The sequence below is a fragment of the Orussus abietinus genome, unplaced genomic scaffold, assembly GCF_000612105.2.
Source record: "Orussus abietinus isolate OABI.00-Male unplaced genomic scaffold, Oabi_2.0 scaffold3, whole genome shotgun sequence".
NCBI lineage: Eukaryota > Metazoa > Arthropoda > Insecta > Hymenoptera > Orussidae > Orussus > Orussus abietinus.
Genome location: NW_019395984.1, coordinates 3,334,030 through 3,360,679, shown reverse-complemented (window position 1 = coordinate 3,360,679; position 26,650 = coordinate 3,334,030). Strand labels below are relative to the sequence as shown.

Here is a 26,650-nt window from a genome sequence, read left to right as displayed (position 1 = left end):
TACAAAATTCGGCAGAATTTCAATGAATCCGGTAGGCCAATTCCTTTGACGAACAAAGTGTAAAGATTGGATGTCCAAAAGCGGAGAAAAGTTGGGTTTCCATGGCGGCGTGGGTCGGTGGGGGGCAGTAAATTGGGCCCAGTTTCGGCTTGGACAGGTAACAGGACCCGAAACTAGTCCCGGGATAGGGCCCAGAACTAACGTCCGCGGCTGTAAAGCCTCCGAATCAATAAAAGCAGAAATAAACCGAGGCGACTCTAATGGGTTATGTTAATGTCCAGTGTGTGTCCTCATAGGATCTGCCGGGTCCAGTTCCCTGGAGGGGCGGGATCCCGAGGACGTCGTCGGAGGCTTATTCCGCTGCACTCGCCGGGCCCTGGATCAGGTCCCACGATTACATCCCTACAAATCTGTGGAATGAGTTCGAGCTACCGGTGATGCCCCGGGAGGGCCCAGATTCTCCCTCTCAAGAGCCTTTTAACCCCAAGAACCCTCGACCCTCCACCCTCGAATCTCAACTTTACCGACAACAACGTCGTCTCGGTGGCGCGCGACTGGCGTTCTTTACTCGCCCCACCACGAGAGCGGGTACAGAAATTTCAACAAATGGCCGTAAGAGGAACGTTTTCTTGGTCGCGGACAAGTGGCTCATGGGATGCTGGGAGAGTCTGGAAGTGTCCCAGCTAGAGCCACCGCGGATTTAGGGCCCGACGTAACTCCGGACCTAGAGGACTCCACCTTTGAGGGTTTATGCCGATTCAGGAGCGAGTTGATTCATGAAGACGCGCTGGACCTCCTTGGGCCCTGCGGGACGGGCCAAGGCCGTGGCGGGTGGTCCGCGGGTTGATTTCTTGTTTCCCCGCAGCGGCCGATCCGGCCAGGATCGGCGGCGGGCCTGCATTCCCGGCAGTCGTGGCGGGGCCGCGGCCGCTGCGCCGCCGATTGTCGATTTAAATGTTTACTAATAACCAGCCTTGTCCGGCAACCACCCAGAAGTCGGGTCGCTTTGCATTTTTATAAGTACACATCCCGCGGACCCGTTCCGAGAAAGTCGTCCGGCATTCATATTCATCCCACGGAGCGGGACAGAGGACGGTCCCGGTTATCGTCCCGTAGGTCGATCTCCGCGGATGCATTTCCACGATTATCCCGCGGAAGCCTAGCCGCGAATAAAAAGAATAACCGGGACACCGCGACATCTCGACACCGCGGAGGAACTGGTTCCGCTCGGCGGCCATTTGCAATCCGCGTTCTCCGGCACCTGCGACGCTTCCCAGTGGACGCGTGTTCGTTCCCAATCCTGGGTTCCTATTTTCCAGTTGACCCTAATATTTCGAGTTACGTGACAAATCGAGTTAATACCAATTTCTTTTTCTTCGCATCGTTGCGAAAAATTGTGCATGGTCGGGGAGTCGCGTCCTTGGTCGACATCCGACTTGTATACAAGACCGTTGACTTCGCCTGCCTAAAGTTGGTCACGTGAACTCGATAATCGAGTCCCCCGACGGTTAACGAGAGATTAAGGTCTCTCCGGCAGGTGTTCTCCAAGGAATCAAGGCCAGTCGTCATCGTAATGGTTCATTTATTGCGAAGAGGGCCCGCGGCCGTCAGCGACCGCGTCTCGAATTTTGGACATGAATGACTAAAACGGTGATGGCGGATCGTCGCGCGACCTCCGTGACGTGTGATATGTTGGGGGCCCGTCGGGGCCCATGGGGCGAACGGTTCTCCGGATCGCGAGGGACGCCGGGTCCCGAAATGGAATCGTGCGCGAGGAGCCCCGACGGTTCCCACCGTGAGCGTCCGTCGGCGTCGTGGCAGCCATTGCGGTCCTCCCGTCCGGGCCCGACGTCGCTCGGCGATAATTCGATTCGATTTCCCACGTTGGACCGACGACCAGCACGCACCGCTAGACGCCGGCAATTACCGAGGAATAATTGAAGTTACGTCACGACGTCGAGGCCGGCCGCCTCTCGCGGCGCCGTTCGCCGTTCGCCGTTCGCCGTCGACCGGCTCCGCACCTCGTCAGGGCCGACCGAGTCTCGACGTTAATTCAATTATAATATAAACATTGCAATAACAATAATAATTAGTACGAATTACGGGTCCGGATATAATGATGCGGTGCCTACCTCTACGTACAGTACATACACACCGGGGCCCCGTCGAGCACCCGCCGGTTCTCTCCTACTATTTACAAACGCATAAATAATATCAATAACCGTTAATAATCGTTACGTATGTATAGTATTTATACGTGCAATACGGGTTTCCAATTTCCACGCTCGATATCTCGACACTAGGTTCGCGTAGTAGTCGCGATACTGCATCTAAGGACAGTTCGGTAAATAGGGGGGTGGTGGTCTTCTAGGGTGCCCCGGGGGGGCGGTGCCCCCCTCCGAGTGGTCTCCTCGCGTATCTCGGAAATCTGTACACTAATTACAAGGTCGGAGTCTCTTATTGTCAGGCACGCGCGCACAGCTCGGGGGATCACCTCTCGACGGAGGGTGGAGGGGTCGGATCACACCCTGCCGGGGGACTTGAGCTCCCGGGTCGGGACTCAGGGGCGGATGCCGTTCCCGGTGAGCCGTTCCCCGTGGAGGTCGGTCGCGATCGGCGACTGGTCGCACCCGTTCGAGGAGGCCGTGGAGGAGGAGGACGGGGACACCCCCGAGGGCGCGGCGGGGAGGAGGACGGCGGGTCCGGCGGCGGCGGCGCCGGAGCCGTTGATGGAGAACGGCTTGCCGGAGGTCGACGACGACGGCGAGGAGGAGGTCAGGATGCCGGGCCCGCTGGAGGGGGGCATGACGCCCCCCAGGCCGCCGAGGGTCCTCGAGTAGGTCTCCAGCAGCGACATGTCCCCCGAGCCCAGGTGCGTCGTGCCGTAGAAATTGCGGTAGAAGTCCGGATGCGGCCTGACGAACGGGGCCCCCGGGTGCATGGCGGGGTGCAGGGGGTGGTGGGGCGGGAGGCGACTGGCCAGAGGGCTGACCAGCTTGCCGCCGGACCCGACGCCCCCGCCGCCGGTCCCGTAGGGCAACCCCAGGCCCGGGACCCCGGGGGTGGGACTCTGCTGCTGCTGATGCTGTTGCTGGTCCCCGTCCTTGCTGGCCATGTCGGCCAGCGACCAGATCCTCGGCTTCGCGGCGCCCCCGCTGCCCGTCGAGGAGGCGGTCGTGCTGGGGGGCAGGTGGGGGCCGCTGGGGGAGGTGCTCTCCGGGGAGGGGTGCAGCATCCGCCCGTGGCCCTGGGCCACGTACGCGGGATGCTGCAGCTGCAGAGGATGCCTCGGCTCCCGCTGGTCGTACAGACACTCCGGACTGTCGGGTCCGCTGTCGGCCCTGGACTCGCTCCACTCGCTCTCCGTCCGACCCTGAAGACCCCCGGTGACGCTGCCGGTGGAGTGCAGCAGGTCCAGCCGATGCGCCGGCCGCTCCCCGTCCTCGCTCGACCCTGTCCCCGAGTCCTTCGAGTCTGCAAGGAGAGGCCACTCGGCCGATGTTAGCAAAGGAAGTCTCTGGGAAGGACCCAGCGTCCCGTCGAACCCTAAACCCGAAGACCCTTACCCAGCCGATCCTTCTCGTCCACGCTCTTCCGTCCGCTGTCGTCGTCCTCGTTGTTGTTGTCCTCGTCCTCCACCCTGTTCCTAGGCTCCCAGGTCATCTTGTTCTCCTTCTTGAGCCTTCGCCTCGCGTTGGCGAACCAGGTGGAGACCTGCGTCAGCGTCATCTTGGTGATGATCGCCAGCATGATCTTCTCGCCCTTGGTGGGATAGGGGTTCTTCTTGTGCTCGTTCAGCCACGCCTTCAGGGTGCTCGTCGTTTCCCTGGTGGCGTTTTTCCGCCGCGCGCCGTTCAGGTCCATGCCGTAGCTGAAACCAAGCACAGGTAGAGGGGTCAGACCACGCACCGAGACGATCCGTCATCCGCGGATGAGCCTGATCGATGGACCCGAAGGGGTGCGCGCTCCCCGAGGCCGGCGGTCCTCCAGCTGGAAATCGCTCCGGCGAAATCCCGAAAAAACCGAGGGAAGCTCCCGATCCCGAAGGAGCGGCTCGATAGCGACAACCCCGCTCGGAATTACGGAATCACGGAAACGCGAGCGCGCCGGTGGGCATTACGCCCCCGCCGGACCAACCCCATGGACGAAGCCATAGGACCCACCCCACGGGGGGGGAGTTCCATGCCGGAGTTTCTCCCAAATGGAAGGAGCACGGGACAGGGGCCCCTGCGACCCCGAGTAAGGGCTCCGGACTCGTGTCGAAAGAAAGAGCTCATCCAATCGCGGCAACTCGTTACGCCCCATACCCATAAAAGTCCCGACTTCCAGGGCGAGCAGTAAGCGGTACCAGTTTTATCCCGAGGCAGATCTCTATCTAACGGTTTAAGCTGCCGACTCCCTTTCCGTCCCGCCATTTCCCGGAGCGGTCCCGCACCCGGCCGGCCGACCCTCCGGGATCCCATTACTAAAAGACTAACCCTTATCAAAGATTAAACTTCGGTATAACTGCTGAATCGACGGGATCGAAATTAAATTTTCCTCCGCCGTTCCTCTTAACGTCCCCTCCGCCCCCTTCCCCTTGTCCCGGAGCCGGTGCCCGACCTTCCTTTTTCCCCGGGACCGCCGAAGATAAAGAGGGACTTCGGATCGGGGAACCAGCCCGAGTCCGACCGGACCTCCTCGGAACGGGTTCTCCTGGGTAGAATCTCTTTCCCCCGAAGACGCATCCCCATCCTCGCCGAGAACGAAGTCGAAAAGTCCTATACGACTTTCCTGGACGATGCATGCCCTCCCCGGAACGATTAATCGAAAATCAGCTGATCGGGCTACGAGGCGTTCCACGACTTGCTCTTTGGTTCCCTCTTCTAGGAGGTTATTTCAAAACGTATCGTTCCATCCCAGGTGATTAGGGTAAAATTTTTAATTTTTCGCGATAGACGGTGACAGGACGCGGACAGTGGCCTCCGGGTGGCGACGCCATTATCGAGCTCCATCTCACCCCTGAAGGGAGGGGCCGGGGGTGAGTGACGGCCCCGGGTGGCGGGAGATGGGAAATTAATAAAACTGTCACTTATCCTGGATGCGCCCCCGGGTTCCGGGACGTCTGCGACCCCGTCTCGCGCCCCGCACGCGGATATATCGCAGCGGCCTGAAACGATGCGCTAAACATTTCAATTTGGCATCAGCCGGCTCCGGGCGGATGTACATCTCCATCCGTCCTATCCGGGCCGCCCTCCCCCCCATCCGTCCGGCCGGCAGGGCGAGAAACAAGGGGACGGAGATATACAGAGAGGGCGGGCGCGAAAGGAGAGAGGAGAAAAACTCCGCAGGAGGGACGGAGAGAAATCCCCCGCCGGGCGGGCGGCGGGCGGGGGCTTAACCCCGGTCTGTTTGCGAGGAGCAAATGGCGTTCTGCAGTTATTTTAAAATTCACCCGGGGAAGGGGGATCGGATTAAAAAATCAGAGTGGAAGCTTGTTTCTCTTGATAACAGCCAGCCGAGAGCGGGAACCGCTGCTTCCCACCCGCTCTTTCCGCCCTCTTCCTTTCACCGTCCATCCTGGCCTCGCCGTCCGTCCTCGTATTCCGGATGCGAGGGCACAGGAGATACGAGGGGACGAGGAGGAATCCCTCCGTGGGGGGGCTAAATGGACGCGTAGATCCGAATCCTACGAAACGTCCTCTCCCTCCGCCTTCGCTCTCGCATGATTCCACCCCGCGATCTCTGCCTAGCCGGTTCATCCTTAAAAAATCTCAAGTTTTGGAAAATCATAACTTCGTCTTTCTCTCTCTTCTCGTTCTTTATTACGTTCTCGGGGGAATCCGGGGATCCGTGAATTACCGGCGTAAGAGGGTTTCGTTAGATTTTTAAAAAATATTCGGGTAATTCCTGTCATTTATAGGAATAGGTCCCCAGCATCCCTGGTCCATCTGGACCGGTTCAAGGTATCAAACGTCCGAACGCGATCCCTTCATCCGCGGAATATCGGCCTATTCTCTCATGTGCGAGGTGATCGCATCAACCGGTTGTTTCCATGGCGATTGCTAATCGGGACTGGGGGCATCCGCCCCAAAACCCTCCCCACCGCCACCCCCCTGGGGGCAGAGTTCCTCCCGTAAATCCTGCCGAACTCTCGCAGCGGGCTCCATCTGCATTCCGCGTCTCGACGGCTCCGCGTCCCTTTTCCGCCGGTCCCACCCCGCCTCCCTCTTCGGCTCTTCGGCGTCGAGCGCTCGTCCGGCTCGCCGGACCCACCCTGCTCGCCCCATTCATATTCTATATCTCCGCCGACAGTCGGCCCGCCAGGACGCGAGGGGGATGAATTTTTCACCCGATCTCCCGGCTCTCCGCTGCGAAATGACACGCGATAACTGCCTCGTTATTCTTTTCGGGAATTGGCTCTGCGAGCGCCGACGCGATATGGGAAACGGGTCCGCCTTTTTCCGGCTCTCTTTCTGCCCCCTTTCATTTCTTTCCCTCCGGGTTTCGAGGGATCCTCGCAACGAAGAGCGACGAGCTGGGAATTAATTCGAGCCCCTTGATGTGTCACGTTATATGATTAGAGATATTATATAAGTTATTATATTACGATCACAAGTAATATTAAACATGAATATGGTACATATTGTGGTGAAAATGCCGAATCTCATGGGTTGATCGCCATTGAATGGATTTTTTTTTTTTTTCCGGACGGAGACTGGCTCGGTAGAAAAATATATCTGCGCGCAGCTGCCGATTTCTCGTTGCCAAAAAATTTCGCGTCTCGCCCCCTGCGTTTTCAGGGACGGGAAAGACGCGTTTTATAACCGGTCGAAGCTTAGTCGTGTCGCCCAGCAAATACCGGGGCTGTTCTCTCGAGGAGGGCAGGTGCGCGTCGCCGACTCCGCCCCTCGTTACCAGTTACGGCCGAGGGGTGATATCTAACTTCCACCAACCCTCATTTATACGCCGGGACACGGCGTTACGTTTTATCAGCACGAAGGGGTGGCCATTCGGTACACAGGTTGGCGCCATCTTCCACGCCACCGTGGCCGCCCAGGCGCCCAATTTAATTCCTGCCCCCCGACGTGAGCCCGAGAGCGTCAAAAAATCCAGATTTCCCCCCACGCGTTCCTCCCGTTCCTCCCGTTCCTCCCGCGGCGTCGTTTAACGAATGTTCCGTCGTGCAAACTTCGGTCCCGGGTCCGCTCGTGAATCGATTACGAAGAGATTACAGGGGAGGGAACGGTTCCCGATTCCGATTACCATCCTGTGAGTCCGGATGGATAAATATTTGACGTTCGGTCGGTCGCACGTCGAGTTACCTTCTCGCGATCTTCGGTTTACGGGGCGCTAATCGGAGTTTCGGTATCGGCGCGAGATGAATCCCCGAGCCGATAAGACGGACACCCGATCCCGTTTTTGTCGATTAATAGTCGGGTCCCGTCAGGCGCGACACGTGTGTATTTGCACCGTGTATTACGATCCCACGCAACACTGTAGTTTAATGCATACAACCTCGTATATCCGGCGCGGATCAACGCCCAATCGTATCTTCAGCCGGACAAAGAGTTATGACAAACTCGCCAGCGTTTACTATCCAGACCGTAAACCGGCGAAGTGCCGGACCTAAAAGGGACCGCGATCAATTTTTCCCCTATCCCTCCAGTCCCCGTTCCTCTAGAATGAGAGTCCCGGCGCATCCCGAGGGCAGTCGGCCGATCATCCGGAATTTGGGAAAAGATCGGAGGACGGAATCGAGGCCTTTCCCGAGGCCCCTCTAGCGTCCTCGTCTCGGGATAAAATCAAGCCAGCAGATTATTGTAGCGTGACCGGATCAGCGTCCGAGGACTGGATCGGTATCCCGGGACCCGATAGACATCCCAGGACCAGATCAACATTACCGAGCAAACACCCCAAGCCCGAAGTAGGCAACAATCGATCACTCCACCTCCCAAGACCGGGACCCCCGATTGACCCCAGCCGCCCAGTGGCGACCTTTTTCGAGTTGTTCCTCAACTTTGCGACTGTCCCCGAGTCAATTAAGTCCAACACGCCTGTCGATGGGCGTCGATCTCTAGGACGGATCTTCGGGCCATTAAGGCTAACGAGAAAACGCTGGGGAACACGTCCGCGGGTTGCGCGCCCTCCTCCGCCATCACGACGGGCGGCGTCGTCGATCCCGGCTCCGATTCCTGACAGATCCTCGCTTAAAATGCGCCTCGACGCCTCGCGTCGACACGTGGGAGGCTCCTGGCCCTCTTTAGGAAGTGTCACCAGGAGGCGCTCCGCAGGATTCGGGCCAACCCTTGCGGCCGATCCGGCAAAAAGCTTCCCCGGCCGTGACCAGGTCATTAAACGGCCGTACATCATCCGGGGACGCTTCCCATGGTGGGTGACACTCGGGACACCCTAGACCCCTGCCTAGTCCGCAGTCATTAGCCACAAATATTCCCTCGCAGAAGGGAAACCGGCGGCTTCCGTCCTGGGATAGTCGCCTTTTCCCCTCTTTCGTAACGCGCGCGCCGCTCTGTTCCTGGATGTACTTTTCGATGCATTTCCGTCGAGCGAGCGTTCGACCGATCGGCATCCCGCAATCCGGACGATGTCGCTTCCGTATTTATTCCGGGGGACAAATAATAACAACCGCGATACTTGCATCGGCACCAACGGGAAGTCAATAACGCCGCCGACACGTGGCGGATGCTCCATCGGAGTCGTACATCCGAGCAATCGTATACTTAAACACCTCATTTGCGTATCAAATGGAGAAAGCGGTGAATTTAGGAGCGATTCCGACCGAAATCGGAAAAGGAAATTAATAGGCGGAGAAAATGCAGAAATGGGGAAACAAACGCGTGGAGGACGAGTTCCAAGATGACGGCGGTGGGTGACGCGGGTCAGGCTAACCGATGCAAGGGCAACGAGCACGAATAATCGCGAGACGGGAATCGAAATTCTATTGTTACCGGCGATGTTATACCTTGTAATCGAGCATGCAACTATGAATCGTGGGAACCGCGTCCAAGAAAAATGGCGGAAGGGGAAGAACAAACGACTCGCGCATAACAATAAGAGCCGATTTCGACGCAAACGAAGACAACTGCGCATCGGCGACGATGACCCGTGTTCAGTTTTGAAAGTGAAATCGGGCGATTAAATCCTATCAAGATCCTCGGCGCATATCCGGGCGGCCACGTTTGGCCTGGCCCGAGGAAATTGCTTTCACCTTGTTAAACCGAATATTAGGAATCCGAGTCCTCGCCAGAATATTAATAAGTAATTCACAGTACGGCGATGAGTGTCTACAGTTGGACAAGCTGTGCGCGCGTTTTCCTATTTATCGGTAGCAGCGCCGACGAGGCCGCTTTCACCCTGATAAAATATTTATTAAGAGGCTAATTAACAAGCATTACACGGAGTTAACATCGAGCCTCGCTAGATCGCTATTTCGAGTCGGGCATCGCAGGGGCCGGTTATCGGCGCCCAGGGAAGAGCGTAGAATCGATAGACTAGACAGATGTAAGGAAAAAGCGGGCCGATAGAGTGTGATTTAGAGTGGCCTCTGACCCGTGGCCGTAGTCACGCCGCCATTAAGTTAACTCGCTTAATCAATAAAAGAGCATGTGCTCTCCCCCGAAGAGCGGCCCTCGCGCTAATCTGATTCAATTAGCAGCCCTCGCATTAGTCGCCGCGACGAAAGAGACCGACGCAACTAGCCGGGCGATTAATCTTCGTTATATTCCCGAAGTTGCTCAATTCCCACATTGTTGGGCGTTTTATCGGCCCGCCGTGGGTTTGCGCAACGACTCCTGGGCCGGACAATTGGTAATTGGTCCCTAACGATCGCCGATACGTCCGACAGCTGATATCAGTTGCGAGGCCTGGCTTATCGGTACATTCTTTCGCAGGTAATTTCCGAAAGCATCCTTCCCTCCCCTCGAATAGCTCCGTTTAATCGAGGAACCCGAGAAATTGCGGCAATCCGAAAAACTGGCTCGGTAAGTGAGGCAGTTAAGGACACGACGACAAAAGGCGACCCTTGTCCCGAGGCACCGAGAAAGACCCTGACCAGGGACAACGCACTTGGCCGTGACTTTCCCCGACATGTGGAAACACTCGAGGAGACTTTCTCCGGTCTCTGGACAATGAGTCCGTCGTAGTTTGCACCCGCAGGGTGAAAAATCAACGAAAATCGGCCGGGAGATGCGGGAAGAATGGACTTGGCGTCGCACGTGGACGTCCAACGATGGATGACGCGACTTGGAGTAATTGTTTTCTGTTCCCAGTCGATCGGTCGAGATCGCGGAAGGCCTCGGTTACATTAGAATATTTTTGTCGCGCGGACACTTTTCCGCGCATTCGCGATAACGATGGATTTATTCCGGTACAAGGGGAATATAAAGTATTACCTCAAGCCATCGTGATTAGACGGCGGCCAACACGGCCGCACGCGCTGATACCGAGGAAGCGCGCGGCAACAGTTGCGACAGGGTTTCGAAGTTATTTGCAAACAGCCACCGCGTCCCTCGTGCGTTTTTCTTTCTTATAAACAATTTCGATTATTACCGAACGCGTCGAGGATGCAAAAGGAGCGAATCAGGGGTCAATGGTAGCCACGACGACCCCCGTTTACGAGGCGGTACACCGCCGTATTGATCAGCCACTTGCGCCTCGTTTAATAACACTCCTCTCTTCGCGACCCTGGCGTTAATTACGAAGCTACCGAGTTTAGTAAGTACCTCGGTCGTGGACTCGCGGTTATGTCAAAATCGAATTAAATAAACGCCGTCACGGCTCCTTCCCCGGGTCGTTGACAAGAGCGCCGCGCTATAGGGCGGCTTATCGAGCTTGGATATCGATTCAGAGGGGTGGATCGTCATTTTGAATTCAGTTTTCCGAATTCGGCATCGACGCGTCGGCCGATCGAACAAGAGACGCGCCCGTAATGGCGCATCAGCGGCGGATCGCGTCTCGCATATACGACGCACGATCGCTTAACACGGCTGACACGGGTGGTTCTTACTTATTGTCTACCCTATATGTCCCCGGAAGCAGGGCCAATCGCGCCGGAAAGAGGAGACCGTTAACCCGCACGATCCCGACCTCGCGTCCGCGCATGCCGACGATGCATTATTGCCTTTTTATATGCTCATGTTAAACGGCCGACACGGCCGCGCATAATATCGACCCGAGGACTTTCGGCACCACGATTTACGTAATTCCGGGTTTCTCAAGGATAACCGAGTGCCCTCAACCGAAAAAAAAAAAATTAATTCAGCTCCTTTAGGAATTTTCTAAAAAACCTCGTCATTGACAATGAACGGTCCTGGGGGGATGTCGAGATATTAGCGCAGAGAAATTTAAGGAACTTCTTGGCTAAAGTGCCGATTTAATTGGATTTTGATCGTAGCTCAAGTAGGGTGGAAGGGTGCAAGAGTGCGACTCGACGGTGGGAAGCCAAGATCGGTTTTTGCCCATCTTCGACCCCGAAGAGAGGTCCTCGGGCCTCGATCTGCATTGGTGGGGTATTCCCAGGGGTATCTTTCGTTTGTGACGTAAAGACGAAATAGGTGGTCGGTCCTTTCCGGCCATGTTTAGCGGCAGTTCCGGCGTCCCGGCGGAAGATCGGCGCGGTGGGTCCGGCCAAAGGGACCAACGACGTGCGACTTGTGACCGGACCGAATGGATGCTAAGCAAGCTGTAGTACCCGGTCGCTTCCTTGCATACGGAACGGGCCCCACCGGAAGTGCGTCACCGGTCCCAGTTTGTTCCACCGTGTGTTCGACTCGGGCCTGATACCATACCCGGCTTAAAGCCGCTCGCGACGAGACGAGACTCCCAAACGAGTTCTCGCTGATAAATCTACACGCGTGCGCGGTACGACCGATGTATGCGACGCGTGATTGCGGCGAGTTGCTAGGCCGACCGATAGGAGTCCTTCCGATCGGCGCTAATTACGCGCCGACGGGCCATTTTTATCGGTCTTATTGTCTCCCCCCTTTTTAATTTGTTGCGATGGATACACCCTGTATCAAGAGCCAGCCGAAAGTGGGCCGGATTGCCCTGGGCGATAGGTGCCTATCGCCTGCAATCAGCCCATCGCTCTCCATCCACGAAATAACTCGAACCAACACTTATCGACACCTTGAACACCTGATTTAGACTTCTCGGGAGCTGACGTCCCGTTTATACGTGGAAGTCCTCGTCATCGGTCCGCAGTCCTTTCCGTGGCTGGTATTTCACCGGCACTTAACGATATTGTCCGTACATTGGTACCGATTTCGTTTACTGGATTCTAAATCTGGTTCCCCAGGTGTCGATTAGTCGACGGTATTCGCTGCATTTTCCGCCGTTACGATTTCATCTCCGGCTGGTATAGTGTAGGGTTTCCGTGTGTCCTAGTTTTTTAGTCTCCCAGGCTTAGTAAACCGCGGTCTAGGTCACGTTTTTCATCAGCAAGGCGCTCAAAGTTTACCAAGCTGGACGTAGGAGGTGCCACTTGACTCGCCAGAAACTCAAGACACGACGAGGCGACAGTCGCGGGTCAAGTATCGTCTAATTTATTAGAATGTTTGCGTGCCGCTCTGTCGCGTTATCATTTTACACATACGCGACATATGTCGCCACACGCGAGGATGGCAGCAAGAAAGAAATAGAGAGAGAGAGAGGGATCGCAGCATCTTCGCCGCGTCAAAGTCCGACACGCGGTTGACGAGATCGAGTGACAAATTTGCCGCTGGCCCCTTCGTCCATTTATAGCCGGTTATTAATTCCCCGGGCGCGATAAACAATTAATAAATAACCCCCGCCACGTGTTAACGCGTGTATCTCTCGTTTCGACATCCGGCAAAAAATGAGGGAATGGGAGAAATATAATAAAAGAACGGAACGCGGGTGAGAATTGAATTCTTCTCCCGCGTAATCGCGGAATTTGACGGCGCGAGCTACTAAATCCGGTGTTCCCCGATTTGCGGATGGAAGAAGTCCAATGCGAAGGCACACCTGAGGTCAGAGAGTAGTTTACGTCCTATAGAGGGGTAGGGCCGCCATTAAAACTAAATCCGAACACTGGTTTCCGCATCGAATGGCCGACCTGCGGAATCGCGAGTCCCTTCGGGAGAGGAGGGCTCGCATAAAATTCCGCTCGTAACCCGCCGCCTGATTGTTCCTAACTGCCCCGTATATCAGCCTCGATATTCATAGGAACCCATGAAAACATCCGGCTTCCATTCCGCGTCCCTTTTCCGTCCCTTCCGGCAGTTCCGCATCCGCGCGAGAGGATCATCCGCGGACACGGGGGTTGCTAATCCGGCCGCGATTTTCTTTCTTTTTTCGCTTAATGCCGGCCGCTTCCTCCGCCGTACCGAAGTCGACATCCGAGGTCATTGTTACCCAGATCGCCGGATAGAGTCAGTTTAGGCGGAGCTTTTGCGAGAATTCACATTTTTCTGTACTTACCCGTTGAAAGGGTAGCTGGCGAACGCCGCATCGTAGGGGTGGTAGACCGAGGGGTAGGGCCACGCCGCTGCGGCACCTGCTCCGAGGTTCTCCTTCAGCTCCAATCCTGCGGCCTGAAAGAATTTTAAAATTGCCTATTAATAAATATCCCGCGATACCAATATTTCGAAACATATTCTTAATTTACAGGGTAAGGAAAAAAAAAAGAAAACCAAAATTATGTTTCGTCCCACGATTTAATTTAATATTTATACATTCACGAGCTTCATCAATTGACAACTTGGATATTATTATTCTTTTTTTCTTAACCGTCCGGCATATTTCAGAGTTCTTTTCGAAAGGAGAGAAGAACGAGAAATCTTCGCGGCTGAGGAAATCCCACGCGCGTAACACGCATTGCGTGGACGTTTTCGCTTTCAGACGTTACGTTTTCACGCAACGTTCCGCATGTAGGGTGTTTACGGTTTCGCAAACTCTCCGTTGCGAAATGTTTAATGGACTCGTCCTTTGTGAACAACTAAAGCGCGGAAATCCGTTTTTTTTCTTTTTACCACCGACGTTTTCACGTCGCGCAATGTTGATCGTTATTCCCGCGCATCGGGCTCCAATTTTCATCCCGGGGTAATAAACGTTTCGGCGTTGAAATACGCGACACTTGAATTGTCCGAATATTACGGGAAACGACTCGAATTCGGATTAGCGGGGAATTTTTTTCACGGCATACCCGCGGTAGAGAATCGTTGAACACAGAAATAGATACGTCAGAGAGGTGTTACGTCGCCGCGTTTAATTTCAGGTTTTCAGCATTCCTTCCACCATCTTGGATCGGCGTAAAAAACTTAGCGCGTCGCGGAAAGCACCAACGCCGGTGATAAATTCATGGGGGAGATGATTTTACGAGAAAGGGAAAAAAATAGAAAAACAGGAAATTACTGCGCACGAGGGGGAAGAACTACCAGGGCTTGTTAACAACGGCGTTCACGAAGCAATATTAACGACGTTCACCGGCAACATTGCGCAATCCTCGAACGACACTTCGACGCGTTTTAGGGAGCGATAAGAATGACTCAGAAAATAATTTCAAGCTCATTAGAGGTTAGGCATCCGGGTCGGGAGAGGGTAAACAGAGTCTACGAGTGAGTTTCAATTTGTAGGGGGACAATCGTTAGGAGGATCGTTTGATTTAACGAAGAGCAAAGTCTCGCCGAAAGAAATGAACTTCATGGAGATAACGCGGGATATACCACTTCTGGCGTCGGTCTAGAGAGGACGAAGTGCCCCACGACGTATAACTTTGAGCGATAAGGAGTCTTTTTCCCTCCAAGTTTGAGCTTAATCTTCGATCATAAGTGTAGTCGTCGGATGACACCCACTCGAGGGCAGATAAAGAGCTAAATTCTTTCGTTAATAGAGAGTCGGTGGATCCCAGAGCCGTGGAAGAAAATAAGAAATGGCGGCTCGATAGGTGCCCGGCGAAAGTAAGGAAACCGACCGGTGGGGTCGTTATTTTCTCGAGTTTCTTGCGGAGGGTCAAAGAAAAAAATGGCGTCCCTTGTAAATGCCTTCCCAGGGAGATCCGACCGTTATAAATGCGGCTCGATTTGTCGACAAGGAGGGTTCGTCGGCTCCCCGTTAAATTTTCAGCCGTAAAATCGTATCGCGCGATTTCTTCGCGGTTGGCATAAGCCGGCAACGTCGACGCACCCGCCCGATTATAACGACAACGATAACGACGTGACAGTGCCCGCTGTCCGGTACGGCGGATTCATAAATTTAAACTTCGCGTCCTGTGTGGCCCGATAACCCCGAGATGCAGCCCGACGGTCATTGGGTTATTAACGCTCGCCGATATCATCTCGATTATTGTATAACGATATTACGTTGCCCTTCGACGACGAAGCATACCCGATCGGCCCGGAACGACCGAACCAATTGAGAGCGAGTGCCCAAAAACGAGACGTTCAATTGACCCCAGATCGAAAAAAGTCCCCTCTTATAAACCCTCAGTTTCGTGATCATCCTAACGAAATCGGCGAAAATAAAATAATTATCTGACTCAAATTTGGATAGATCGGATGCAACGTTTCCTCGGGATTGCGACAATTTATTGGAGTTCACTTGTGTTAAGGAATTATTTTTCTTGAATTAGTAAGATATTTCTTCGGTTCGATGAAAGGGGAGGAAAGAGAGAAAAAGGGTGAAAAACTCACCGTCGGCGTGTAGAAGGGCGCCTGCTCGGCCCCGAGACCCGGGAAGTAGGCGGCCATGCCCTCGGAAGCCGCCGCGGCGGCCGCGGCGGCGTAGGGGGCGCTGTACATGGAGAGCGCGGCAGTCGGGATGCCCCCCAGTCGCTGGTAGCCTCCGAGGAGCTCGTACTGACAGGAGCAGACGGTCTGCCCGGTCAGGGGGTCGGTGAAGATGGGCCTGCCGGTGTCGCAGCACCGTCCGCCGGGTCCGCCGGGCCCGCCGGAAGGGGGCCCATGGGGTTGGGACGGGCTGACGGAGGTCGTCGGACTCCCCGGGGGACGAATCACCGCGCTGGTCACCGCCATCCTTGCTCCTTGCAGTTGCGAGCCCAGCGACGAGGTCCCCACGGGACTTCCCAGGGACGAGGCGACGCTGCCGACGCTGATGATCGGCGCGACCGCCGAGGGCGAGGACGACGCTAGCGACGAGGTCACTGTCACAGGGCACTGAAAGCAGAACGAAAATCGTCGTTACATCCCCTTTCCAATGACCAATCGATACTTCATTCGTAACGGTAGAGATAACCGTTGTGACGTAATAAAAATCCCCCCAAACCCGTCGCCTAACCTGATTACCTATCCAAACTAAGAGGGTCTATTTAAACGTTTTACCAAAAATGATTTACAGTTTTCTTTTTTAAGCGAACCTCCCGCTAGTCGAGGAATTTATTTATTAAGCGGAAAGTGCTCTCGGGTGGAGGTAGTTCATTTCGTGCCGGTCCGGTCGGAGTGCACGGGAGAGTTTACAAAAAACGTTTGACGAACTTTGGGAATTTTGGGAGTGCCGAGGTGCACCCGACGCGCGGTGCAGCTGGCCCGAAAAACCGTCGCCCCTGTGGAGGTCGCTGCAACTGACGCCGGGACCCCTCTGGGGGCAGAGCCGCGAGGTCCGACCCATCATGGCGGGCCTCATTAATTCCATATCAAACACCACGGCTAAATAGATTAGCGGCTTGAGTGCCTTTCGCGTCGGCCTAAACAAACCCGGGCCAGGTTTTCTCGAAACGGCGTCGTCCATTGTGGATCCCCAAACATATTGTCGTTCCCGGCATTGTGCGCCGAGGGCCCGGCTGCGTGCGCTCGCATTATGGGACGCAGCGGCGTTAATGCGTGTCGCCGCTGCAAATTCGAGGGCCAACTGTCGTAGGACGTGCGAACGCGTCGCCCCGGCGAATCCGTCGAGTTAGTAGACAACGTTTACACGCCGTACCGTACACGGGGACACGTGTCGGGAAGCGTTTCCAGGTCGCCATTCTCGGACCGGAATTTGGGATATCGAAATTCATATCCAAGCGACACGCGTCGCGACGGATCGTGGATCATTCCTGATCCGCTTCTACCCGACGTATATTAACGATCGTATATACCGTGTGCGCGATATGACGTGCGGAAGGAGGGAATAAATTAACGAGAAAGTTCCCTCGTGCAGCGTCGAGGGCGTCTCGCGGAAGACAAGATGGCCGCGGCCAGGCCCGCGACGGCCGCGTCCGTAATTTGCTCTACCTTGCCCCCTGGACATGAATTAACGTTCCCAACGACTGTTCCCCGTTATCTAATTAGGGGCCGATAACTCCAAAGATGAAAGTGTTCACCCGGCAATAACCACCCCCGCGGTATCGCGGGGCCGAGTTATTTATGAAGAGGTTAGGGCCTAAATCAGGCGGTCCTCCATTTCGTGACCGGGCCGAGTTAGGGCAGAGTCCAGATAAGCGGTATCCAAAATGAAAACTCGTTTATTAACTTTCTACACGGGATGTGGAGCGCATTCGCGATTGATTAGATCACTCGAGGGAGCCCGAGGAAGCTCACTCGAGCTCGAGTTTCGAGGGACTTCAAAGGAACCAAGATGGCGAACCATGTTCCATCGACCAGTTACAATTTACCGTGCTTTTGCCCCCGGATTGTAAAATATCCTTTCGTAGGAATACCACGAACTCTCGTTACGCCTTTCCCTCGCAAATCGCGAACCCCCTATCTCTCCCCGACATGGTAAAAGGACGAAACTCGTTGCCAATCACCCCTCGAGTCATAATTCCAGGTAAATCCGCAGAAACTAATCATTCTAAATTCCTGCAGCCACGTTTCTCCATTTTCTCTGGAGCGCGGTTGCAATATATTTTGCAATCCATTAAATCTCCGACCGAAGCTGACCCGAGCGCGGGTTTGAAGAACTTCAAAGGAACCAAGATGGTGGCGCTCGGCGACCCGGGAAGGAAGTCGCGGCTGGGATCCTTGTTCCATTGACTCGGCACAATTTGGCGCGTGTAGAAGACCGGATTGTAAAATATCCTCCGGCAAGAATGTCGGGGAGGACCCGGAGGACCTCTAGGTTCTCCAAGGGAGACCGTGATGTCTCTGCCTCGCTACCGGAGTATCTCCTCCGGTCTCTCACCGTCGGCGGGGTTAAACGACAAAGCTTGTTGCGAATGACCCCTCTGGCCATAACTCTCGGTGGACTCGCAAGAACTCGGCTGAGTTAAGCCTCGCGATTTCATCTAGCGTAGAGACGGTGCATCGTCGTCATCCTCTTCGGCGACCGTATCTCGCGGCGCCGACGACGCTACTCTCGCGGCTTTTAACGCGGCTAAAAACCAATAATTATTCTAATGAGTCCCGCCGACGTATCGCAACAGTCTCACCCGTACGTTCCCTGGAGCGAGGGATCCGCTAATTGCTTCTCACGGATTCTGAATGCAATTCTCGAGCGCTCGCCCGCCGGCGGAACGATGCACCGTTCAAGAAAAATCCACGGTGCATTTAGCCGGATAACGGATATCGAGCACACGACCCTGAGGAAGGAATCACCCGGCGACAAATACCGGGAATCCATCGTCCCGTCGCATCAAAATGACCGAGCGATACATGGAAGATCAATTGACAAATGGCCAATTATTATTGATCAATCCAACACGATACTCCCGAAATAATCACGGAGTGAGGGTAATTTATCTGGATAATTTATCTTAATCGAGGAATTAAGTGCAGGCGTTTCTGGAAATGGTTGCATCCCGAGGGCAACGAGGACGTCCCCGACGGCAGCTGCAAGAGGACGGTGCATGTGCATCCGTCAGGGGCGCGGACGAGCATCCGACCCTAAATGTGGGAAACGGAATTTTCTGGGTAACTCGAAAAACCCCTTAATGGTCCCGGGCGTTCCCTTGGGATTCACGGGAGTCCCCGTTGGCCTCTATTTTCGTGTCTTCGAGTTCCGAGTGGACGAGAACGCGTTTCGAGGCGGAAGGTTCCAAAAATGGAGGATCGAGGAACGTCCGGTGTGCGTTAACGAACGCGATATGGATCGTCCGAGCTAAGGGATATAGCGGCGGGTAAACCGGCGAGTGGAGACGAAGAATACACCCGGTATGCACACGAATCCCGGAGTTATGGCAGCGCTTGGGGCCGATCGAGTGGCTTACCACGCATGTTGGCAGACTGGAAATGCTACTTCAGCATCCCGGCGTCTCGCGACGTGGAAACATGCGTTCGCCGGCCAGTGGGATCCACCATACAGGAACGCACGCGCGTGCGTGCGGGAACCGCCAACGGGAACAACACACCTTCGCCTTTCTGCAGAATCCTCATAAATCAGGGCCCAGAGAAAAGTCCGGCGGTTACGTGCAAACACGCGCCGCGGCTCTAAGGAATCACTCCGGGAATGGGGAATAATTGTTGCGATCCCCTCCACCGGCCGAAAAATCGGCCCCCCGCCCAAAACCTCTTCCTCTCTCCCTCCTCGACAACGTTGATTCGAAACGTTTCCTCGCGGCTCGCGCCGTTATCGCGATAGGGAATATTCTTTGCGTCGGTCATCCGGAGAGGCTGATCGTTCCAGCTTCCGCCAGGATTCCCGGATCCGCGGGACACTTCGGAGAGTCGTTACCGTCGTTGAATATCCTCTCTCGGGAGGGCCGTTAATCCGCACGGGGGGCTCTTATCGCTTATTTATCGCGGAAAATTACTCGGTCCTGTGGTCTCGACTGGCCGGTTCACAATGGGTCCATTGACGGAATCGGAGCAAACGTTGCGCCGCGCGATCGGTACCGCATTTCGGCGCGTTTCCACGGATTCTGCACTACGAAGGACTCGTAATTCCCGAAAGCACTCGGTCGGTTATCCTGTGGACACAGATGCACCGCTGTTTGCGCCCCGGGCATTTGTCACTTGTGTCCCGCAGACCTCGGGAAAAGGCAAAAGGGACCGGTCCCTCTTTATGTGCCGATGATGCCCTCTTTGCAACGAGGCCCAGCCGAGTCAATATTGACTGCAGCCCAGATTGATGGACCTCCGTGTGTGTGCTCAGGCATCGCGGCACTTACTTACGTTCCCACCCAGTTCTTACCCACACGGGGTGGTTCGTGCGTTTCGACCGGCACGCACGCATCGTGCCGTCCTTCGTACAAATTTCGACTCGTCGATAGAAATCCCAGCTAATCCAACGAAAACGTCTAAGTCACTCCGAAACGGTTCCGATAATCCAGGAAATATCTTAAAACGCGCGGACGTTCGATCAGGTGGCTCTATCCGCAACCACTCTATTAATCGGTGCATTAAAGCCGCATTTAATTTAACCACGCACAAATTTCCGCATGAAAAAAGGATAGCTCGTCTAAAAAATCCTATTTCCGAGTTCTAAAGAGGATGACTTTTGAATTTTTTCAGAGACGTAGACGACTTGTCAGGCGTTTCCATCGACCACTTCACCGTCGAGTTTTTCGAACCTTAAAACCGAGTATAATTTAAAATTCATGGATATACATTCTTATCGATTGCGTAATAATATCCGAGTGGTAAAAAAAAGGAAAAATAGAATACCCGTTTTCTGGTTTTAAAAGCCGATTCAAAAAGTTTCTCAGAGTACGTCGAGTCAGGTGTCCTTATCGGCCGCCATTTCACCTTCGAGTTTTCAGAATGGAGCACTGCACCATCGTCGGGACGTCGTCGCTATCAGTCTCGCATCCGATATCGCGATTTCTCTGTAGTAGATAATAGTGGGTGGCAAATTATCAGAATCGCGGGGCAATCGATGCGACGGCTCATCCGGGAGCGTTGTCAATGTAACGAGAGGTGAATGAGATTACGTCAGGCTGCGTCGCAGTTTCGTCGACGGCCATTGTCCGTCGACGGGATTCGAGACGCGACGCCTAAACGGGCAAATCGGACTCCCCTTAAGCCACGTCAGCAAGCCTCTTCTCATCCGCGATTTCAAGGAACCGTTTGAACATTTTGTGCATTTTTTTTTTCGACCCCCAGGTGGATCTCGCAAGTGCAAACGATCTCGTCCCGGTGTGGCTCCCCGGGGAGACAATAATTTCCAGCGACAATCAAAGAGGCGAATCCGAGAGCGGGTATATCTGCGAATTCGTCATTGTGGTCCCGGAACCGCGTGGTACGCCGAATGCGGAGTTCCGCGAAATTCCGCGGGGCGTGAACGCGTGAAAAGTATAGAACCGAGCCCTCAGCTGTGCCGAGAGGTTATTGCGAAGTGAAACCGGAGTGCCGGAAGTCCCGTCGACACAACTGTCAACAAGCAACATTGTTCCGCCGGAGTGCTCGTGGCAACTCCTCAGTTGGTACCGTCGGGAGCCCTGGGCTTCGGGCGCGCGCGCGTGTGCGTGCGGGAGGGCGGCAAGCCGTGCTAGGCGAGAATCGCATGTGTGCCGTGAAATGGATGTACGCTTCGGAACTGCACACACCCCATCGGTGCGGGGCATACAATGCACCAAGGTACACCGCAGACGAGGCAAAGGTGAGAGGCGCAGAGATTAGTAGAAGCGAGCACAGGGTGGACGGGTGTGCGGGGTTCCGTGCGAGCCGGCGGTAAGAACGGGAGAATTTAGTAGCGGAAGAAGAACGCGCAATACGTGCCCCCCCCCTGTGCGTGTACGTGTGCGCGTGCATGCACTCGGAACGTTGCATCCACCGTGCATGCGTGCACCGTCCCCGCGAAGCGCCGTAAAAACGCCCCGCATTCCGCTCCTCGAGCTACACACGGAGATACACGCGTTCACCCACGGACGTCCACTTATGTGCAGTTCGACTTGTCATTTCCGTAGATCCGTCAGAATTCAACCCGACGACCGTCCCCCAGAACCCGAAAAGAAGAGCAAGAAAGGGACTCTGGGCGCGGTGGGATCGCGTGCACTCTTTGGATTTATCCGTGTGGGGGGTGATTCGGCGTATGGGTAATTAATAAATTCACCGGTAAACGGGCGGCATACCGCGGGGAACGTTCGCGCGGATGGAAGAGGTGCGTTTTCTGTCCGCGTCTACGTGGCGGGCAGGGTGGGGTGTACGTGTGTCCGTGGCATGCATCGTGCCCGGTGCATCGGGGGCTCAGGGAGAGGGACGCGTGGAACGCTCGCACACCCGTTCCCGGCACCTTCGTGGCACCTAAATACACCTCCGGTCACCTCCACACGGTTTCGCACACCTTCGCACACACCTCCGTGCAGAGGGTGAGGGCGGATCTGAGTCAGCGCGGTCGGATCGAGTCGCACCGAGTCAGCGAGTGAAACACTGCGCTAACTGCAGCCACTACTACACCAGATCGTATCGGAGGCGGTACGGCTCGATGTGCTAACTTGCAATAATGTGCCATTCATAATTTTTACACCTCCCGTCAATGAGCGGCCGCCGATGGCATCGCTAATGGGAAATCTTTGCCGGCCTCGCCAGTTAGGCCGGCGCCCGCTGTGAGGGTTACGGTCTTAATTGAGATGAGACAACTCGGACCTGGACCCAAAACGACGCAGCTCGGCAACTTCCTATTCGGAAAGCGGATTCACGGATTCATAAATTACGGTCTTTTTAAATCCCCAGTTCATAAATCCGTCCCTAAATCAAAATTAATATCACTAATTCGATCCACCCGAATTTGGGATGCTGGGAGGGTTATAATTTTAATTTAGAAGAGACACCCGGGCCCGGATCCAAAAGGTCGGAAATTCTCAGCTTCCTCCTCGGAGACAAATCGTGCAGGTTTTATAAATTCGTAAATTCGTTGATCCACGAATCTCCAGTCCCTAAATCGGTCCCTAGATCGACACTTAATATCGCGAACTGAATTTTTTTAATTTTTTGGTTATGATCAGCTCCCAGCCTCGTAGGTGTGTCGCCTGATCGGACGTCGCGTCGCGTCACCGCGCGCGTCGACAACATTCCACGGGGATATTAGCAATCTATATTCAAGAAAATAAATTAGACTCTTTTCCCCCACATAACCAACGTCGCCAGGAATAACTCCGCCTGATAATAACGTCCCCGACGGAATTGTCGCGATCGGTTCGTTAAGCCTTCCGATGGGTGACGATTTAATTATCCAGTATTTCGCGCGGCGTTTGCAGCGTGGAAAGAAACCAAACGATCGGATCGCTCGCATCGATTACGCAAATTATAGGAAACGTTCGGAAGCTCGAATTCGGGAAGTCACGAAGAGGGAACGGCTTCCAAGGAATCCCCACCTCGGGGTTCCGGTCCCGAAGGTACTTCTGAAACTCCCCGATATCTCCCACCGCGATATCAGCCGCGCGAGACGGGATCTGCTAAACTGCGCAATCAGCGGTCGTATCAATTAATTGCGATAGCGATCGCAACATGTATCGCACTCTAGTTAACGCAACGAGACCCTGGAGCCAGCTCGTCGGAACTCCGAGAATTTGCAATTTCCAATTGGCGACGCGAAATAGAATCCGGAAAATTAAGCCACGCCTGATAACGATTTCCCGCGGCCGATAACGGAGGGGAGGATAGCAAAATGGCGGATAAGAAGATCTCCGTTTCCAGTCGCGGCGTGGGATTAAAGGCGCGCGATTCGCCTACGATTTTATATATCGAGCGCACTTAAACGAGGCGGCGAAGGCACCGATATAGGAACCGATCGACCGGTTTGCGAAATTGAGACGACGGAAAACGCAATCGGCGTTTGCGCTGCCGTTGGCGACACGCAGCGCCGCCGCGCGGGCCGGGGCGACAGATAACGTGTTAATTCAGCGCAGTATTGCATTAACGCCGAGCAAGTTACGTCCGATTTAATGGAATGCATATCGCGATACCGGTCGATGCCGCCCGGTTGCGCACTTCTCCTTGATGCTCGGCGGACTGCACGCGAATTACAACTAATTAACACGGGATCGAGGCGGCGCGATCGCGGGGCGCAGCGCACGCGTGTGCGAGGGCGATCTAACCTCACTTGGCACGGACCCACCTCGCGATTCCTAACCCAATTGCACGGCAATCGAGAAACTCGCGCTTTGGCTCGATAACTTTCCCCAAAGAGGAGTACACTGGATTAAAAATACCGATTTGTCGATTTTTAAACGACGCAGAGGTCGATGAGAAACCGAGAATAATGAGAGGTTGTCGCGAGATTCCGCGATATTTCAAGAGGAGTTAGTCCAGATTTGACGAATTATGGTTTTTGGACGTGCCCAGGGAGAAGCTCGCCGACGAGTCGAAGCGAGCGCGGGTCACGTGGCAGGCGCGATTCGCTCCACCTTGCGTATTCGAGAGGTCGTTACTCGTCATCGCGGGTTTCGTTCGTCGACTTGGAAGCAGAGGCACTTGCGGAGCTCGTGATAGGACCCGGGTACGTGGTCGGGTTTCGTTTAGCGGGGCCGTGTCGCGCGGGAAATGGTAATTCCTTGATGTGCGCGTCCGCCAGACTTATCGCGAAGGATTTCCCGTGTGTACGTTATTAGCCGCAAACGCACCTGGAGAAACCCGATACTCGCCCACGATAAGTGCGCTTATGAGTGCGCTGCGAGCGGGTACGCGATGCGTTTACGGTGCTTTGTCGGGCGTAACGAGACATTATCGCGAAACAAGTATACTTCCATGAGCAAATAGCGACGGTAGAGGACACATCCACAATGTTTCGGGAAAATCGAGGATCCTGGCATCGTTCTCCTCGAAGTCGGGAGTTAAACCCGACCCAGAGTCCCTTTTGCGTCTTTCGTCCTCGAGGACCGATCCACGGGAGCAAGGGACGTTCGGACGTCCCAAGATGCGGCAAACTCGCCGCTTGTTAGCGGGCGGGATAATCGCTAGACTAATTGCCAGGTCACCGAGCATTTTGGAACGAGGTGTGCGGCTTTGGGGGAGCCGACACATGCCTGTGCGGCATGCTATACCAGGCGCAACCTATATGTCGACCCGTGCAACATGTCAGAACACACGTGGTTCGGTCCTGGCCCCGCCAGCGAGCATCGCAATTTTCGCGCGACTGCCCGAGCCCTCAATTCACGAAAACGAGGTGCGAAACGTACGCCCAATTACCGCGTTTCGAGTTTCCCCGCAAGGCAAAAAGTCATCCCTAGACCCGGGGCATCATTTCGGGACCCTAAGCGACTCTGCGTCCTCCACCGGAAGACTCTCATCCCACCTACCGCCTTGTTTAAAATCGACAACCGGCAACCCCTAGACCCAGCCCTCCTCTCCTTCATCTCGAGTACCGACAGAACGCAAGGAGTCGCCTCTACCGCGACTAAAATCCTAGTTTAAAAAATGGCAGATCCCCAGGCAGGCCCCTCGTGCCCTCGGCATTGATCCGCGGACTATCCGGGACATGCGGGGGGAGGGGATTTTAATTACACGAAGGTTCATGTCACGTAGGTTTCCGACACGGTAATTGGATGTCGCCGTTTAGTAAGAGGTTTCCCGGTGGCGGGGTGAAGGTATCGTGTGTTCTCCCGTCCGCCTAGCATCCATCTTTAAAGATGGCGAGACGATTCCCAGGCCGCCCCCCCCCGCTTACCTGCAAATTTGGCGATCCCCTGAAGGAGAACTGTGACATGATGTGTCGGCCGCCGAGGGCCGCGATCTTCGTTCTTCGCTACTTCGGCATCGTTTTCTGGAGCGATCACCACCGGCACGATCCATTCCGGCAACGGCACAACCCCCGTCGCATGGCGCGGACGTCGCCTCCCCTCGGGCCCGGCGTTGCCCAAGGTTTCATGAAGACTCGGCAAGAAGGCCGATCCGGTCCAGGTCCCGAGTCCTGCTCAGATGGCACCGAACACTACCACACCATTCGGATTTTCACGCCAGGCCAGGTGTCCCGGTCCGGGAGGACATCTTCGACTTCGAACTTCACTTCACTGCACATCGGGTCGGGACATCCGGGGAGATCCGACCATCGAGGCGATACGAGAAACGGCGGCCAATCCGTTCCGATGCACTCCGGACTTCAACTAGGGTTGATTCGTCCTCGATCCACCGGCCAAGACTATGCTCCCACCATCGACTCCGATCCGGATGGGGTCCCGTCGACGGTGGTTAGGAACCTCCAGCTGGGAGGTGGTGGGTTACCATCGATGGCATTCCCGGGAGGCCGGGACGAAAAGGACCCGAAGAAGATCCTATCCCCGGAGAGCGGGGGTCCGGTTGGGTCCCGTCCAGGTTACCGTCGGCAGCTCCCGGTCTTGGTCGTCGGGGCCAGGTGTCGAAACGACTGCCCGGTCGTCGAATCCTCGGCGGGCCGAGGTTCCTGGCCGCTGGCCGGGGATCCCGCAGGAGGTCGCCGTCGTAGATCCCGAGCGGCTCGGCAGCTATGATCGGTCGCGACTATCCCTCCGAATCGTTCGTTTCTTTTCGACGGGATCCAGTCGGGTCGGGCCGCGCAAGACGGCGGCGGCGAGGGGCGGAGAGGCGCGCGCCAGGAGAGCGAGAGGGCGCGCGTCGGGGAGGAGAAGGAGCGAAAGAGACGGGAGATGCCGGCGTGTCCGCGGCCCCGCGGCCGGAGGGAGTGCGCGCGCGGGCGGGCGCCGCGGGAGCGAGAGAGAGAGGGAGGGAGGGCGCCGGGAGGGGGGAGAGATAGGTTCGGGATAGGTAGGGAAAGCCGACGGGAGAGTACTCACCCGCCCGTCTCGCGGCGAAAGACTCGCGCTTCCCTCCGCAGGCTCCTCTCTCTCTTTCTATCCCTCTTCCCCTCTCCCTCCGCGTTTCCGGCAGGGTCCAGCGCCGGACTC

At 55.4% G+C, this 26,650-nt stretch overlaps 1 protein-coding gene across 1 annotated transcript; it reads right to left on the bottom strand.

The window, feature by feature from the left end:
- Positions 1-1,993: 1,993 nt before the first annotated feature.
- On the bottom strand, positions 1,994-26,416 carry LOC105699230 (iroquois-class homeodomain protein IRX-6). The gene is made up of 5 exons (XM_012424076.1): positions 25,438-26,416; positions 15,651-16,133; positions 13,441-13,553; positions 3,567-3,871; positions 1,994-3,474 (listed from the first exon to the last, which is right to left on the bottom strand). Exons 1-5 carry the CDS (start codon positions 25,474-25,476, stop codon positions 2,561-2,563), a joined length of 1,854 nt encoding a protein of 617 aa, XP_012279499.1. The 5' UTR covers positions 25,477-26,416; the 3' UTR covers positions 1,994-2,560.
- Between the last annotated feature and the right edge of the window lie 234 nt (positions 26,417-26,650).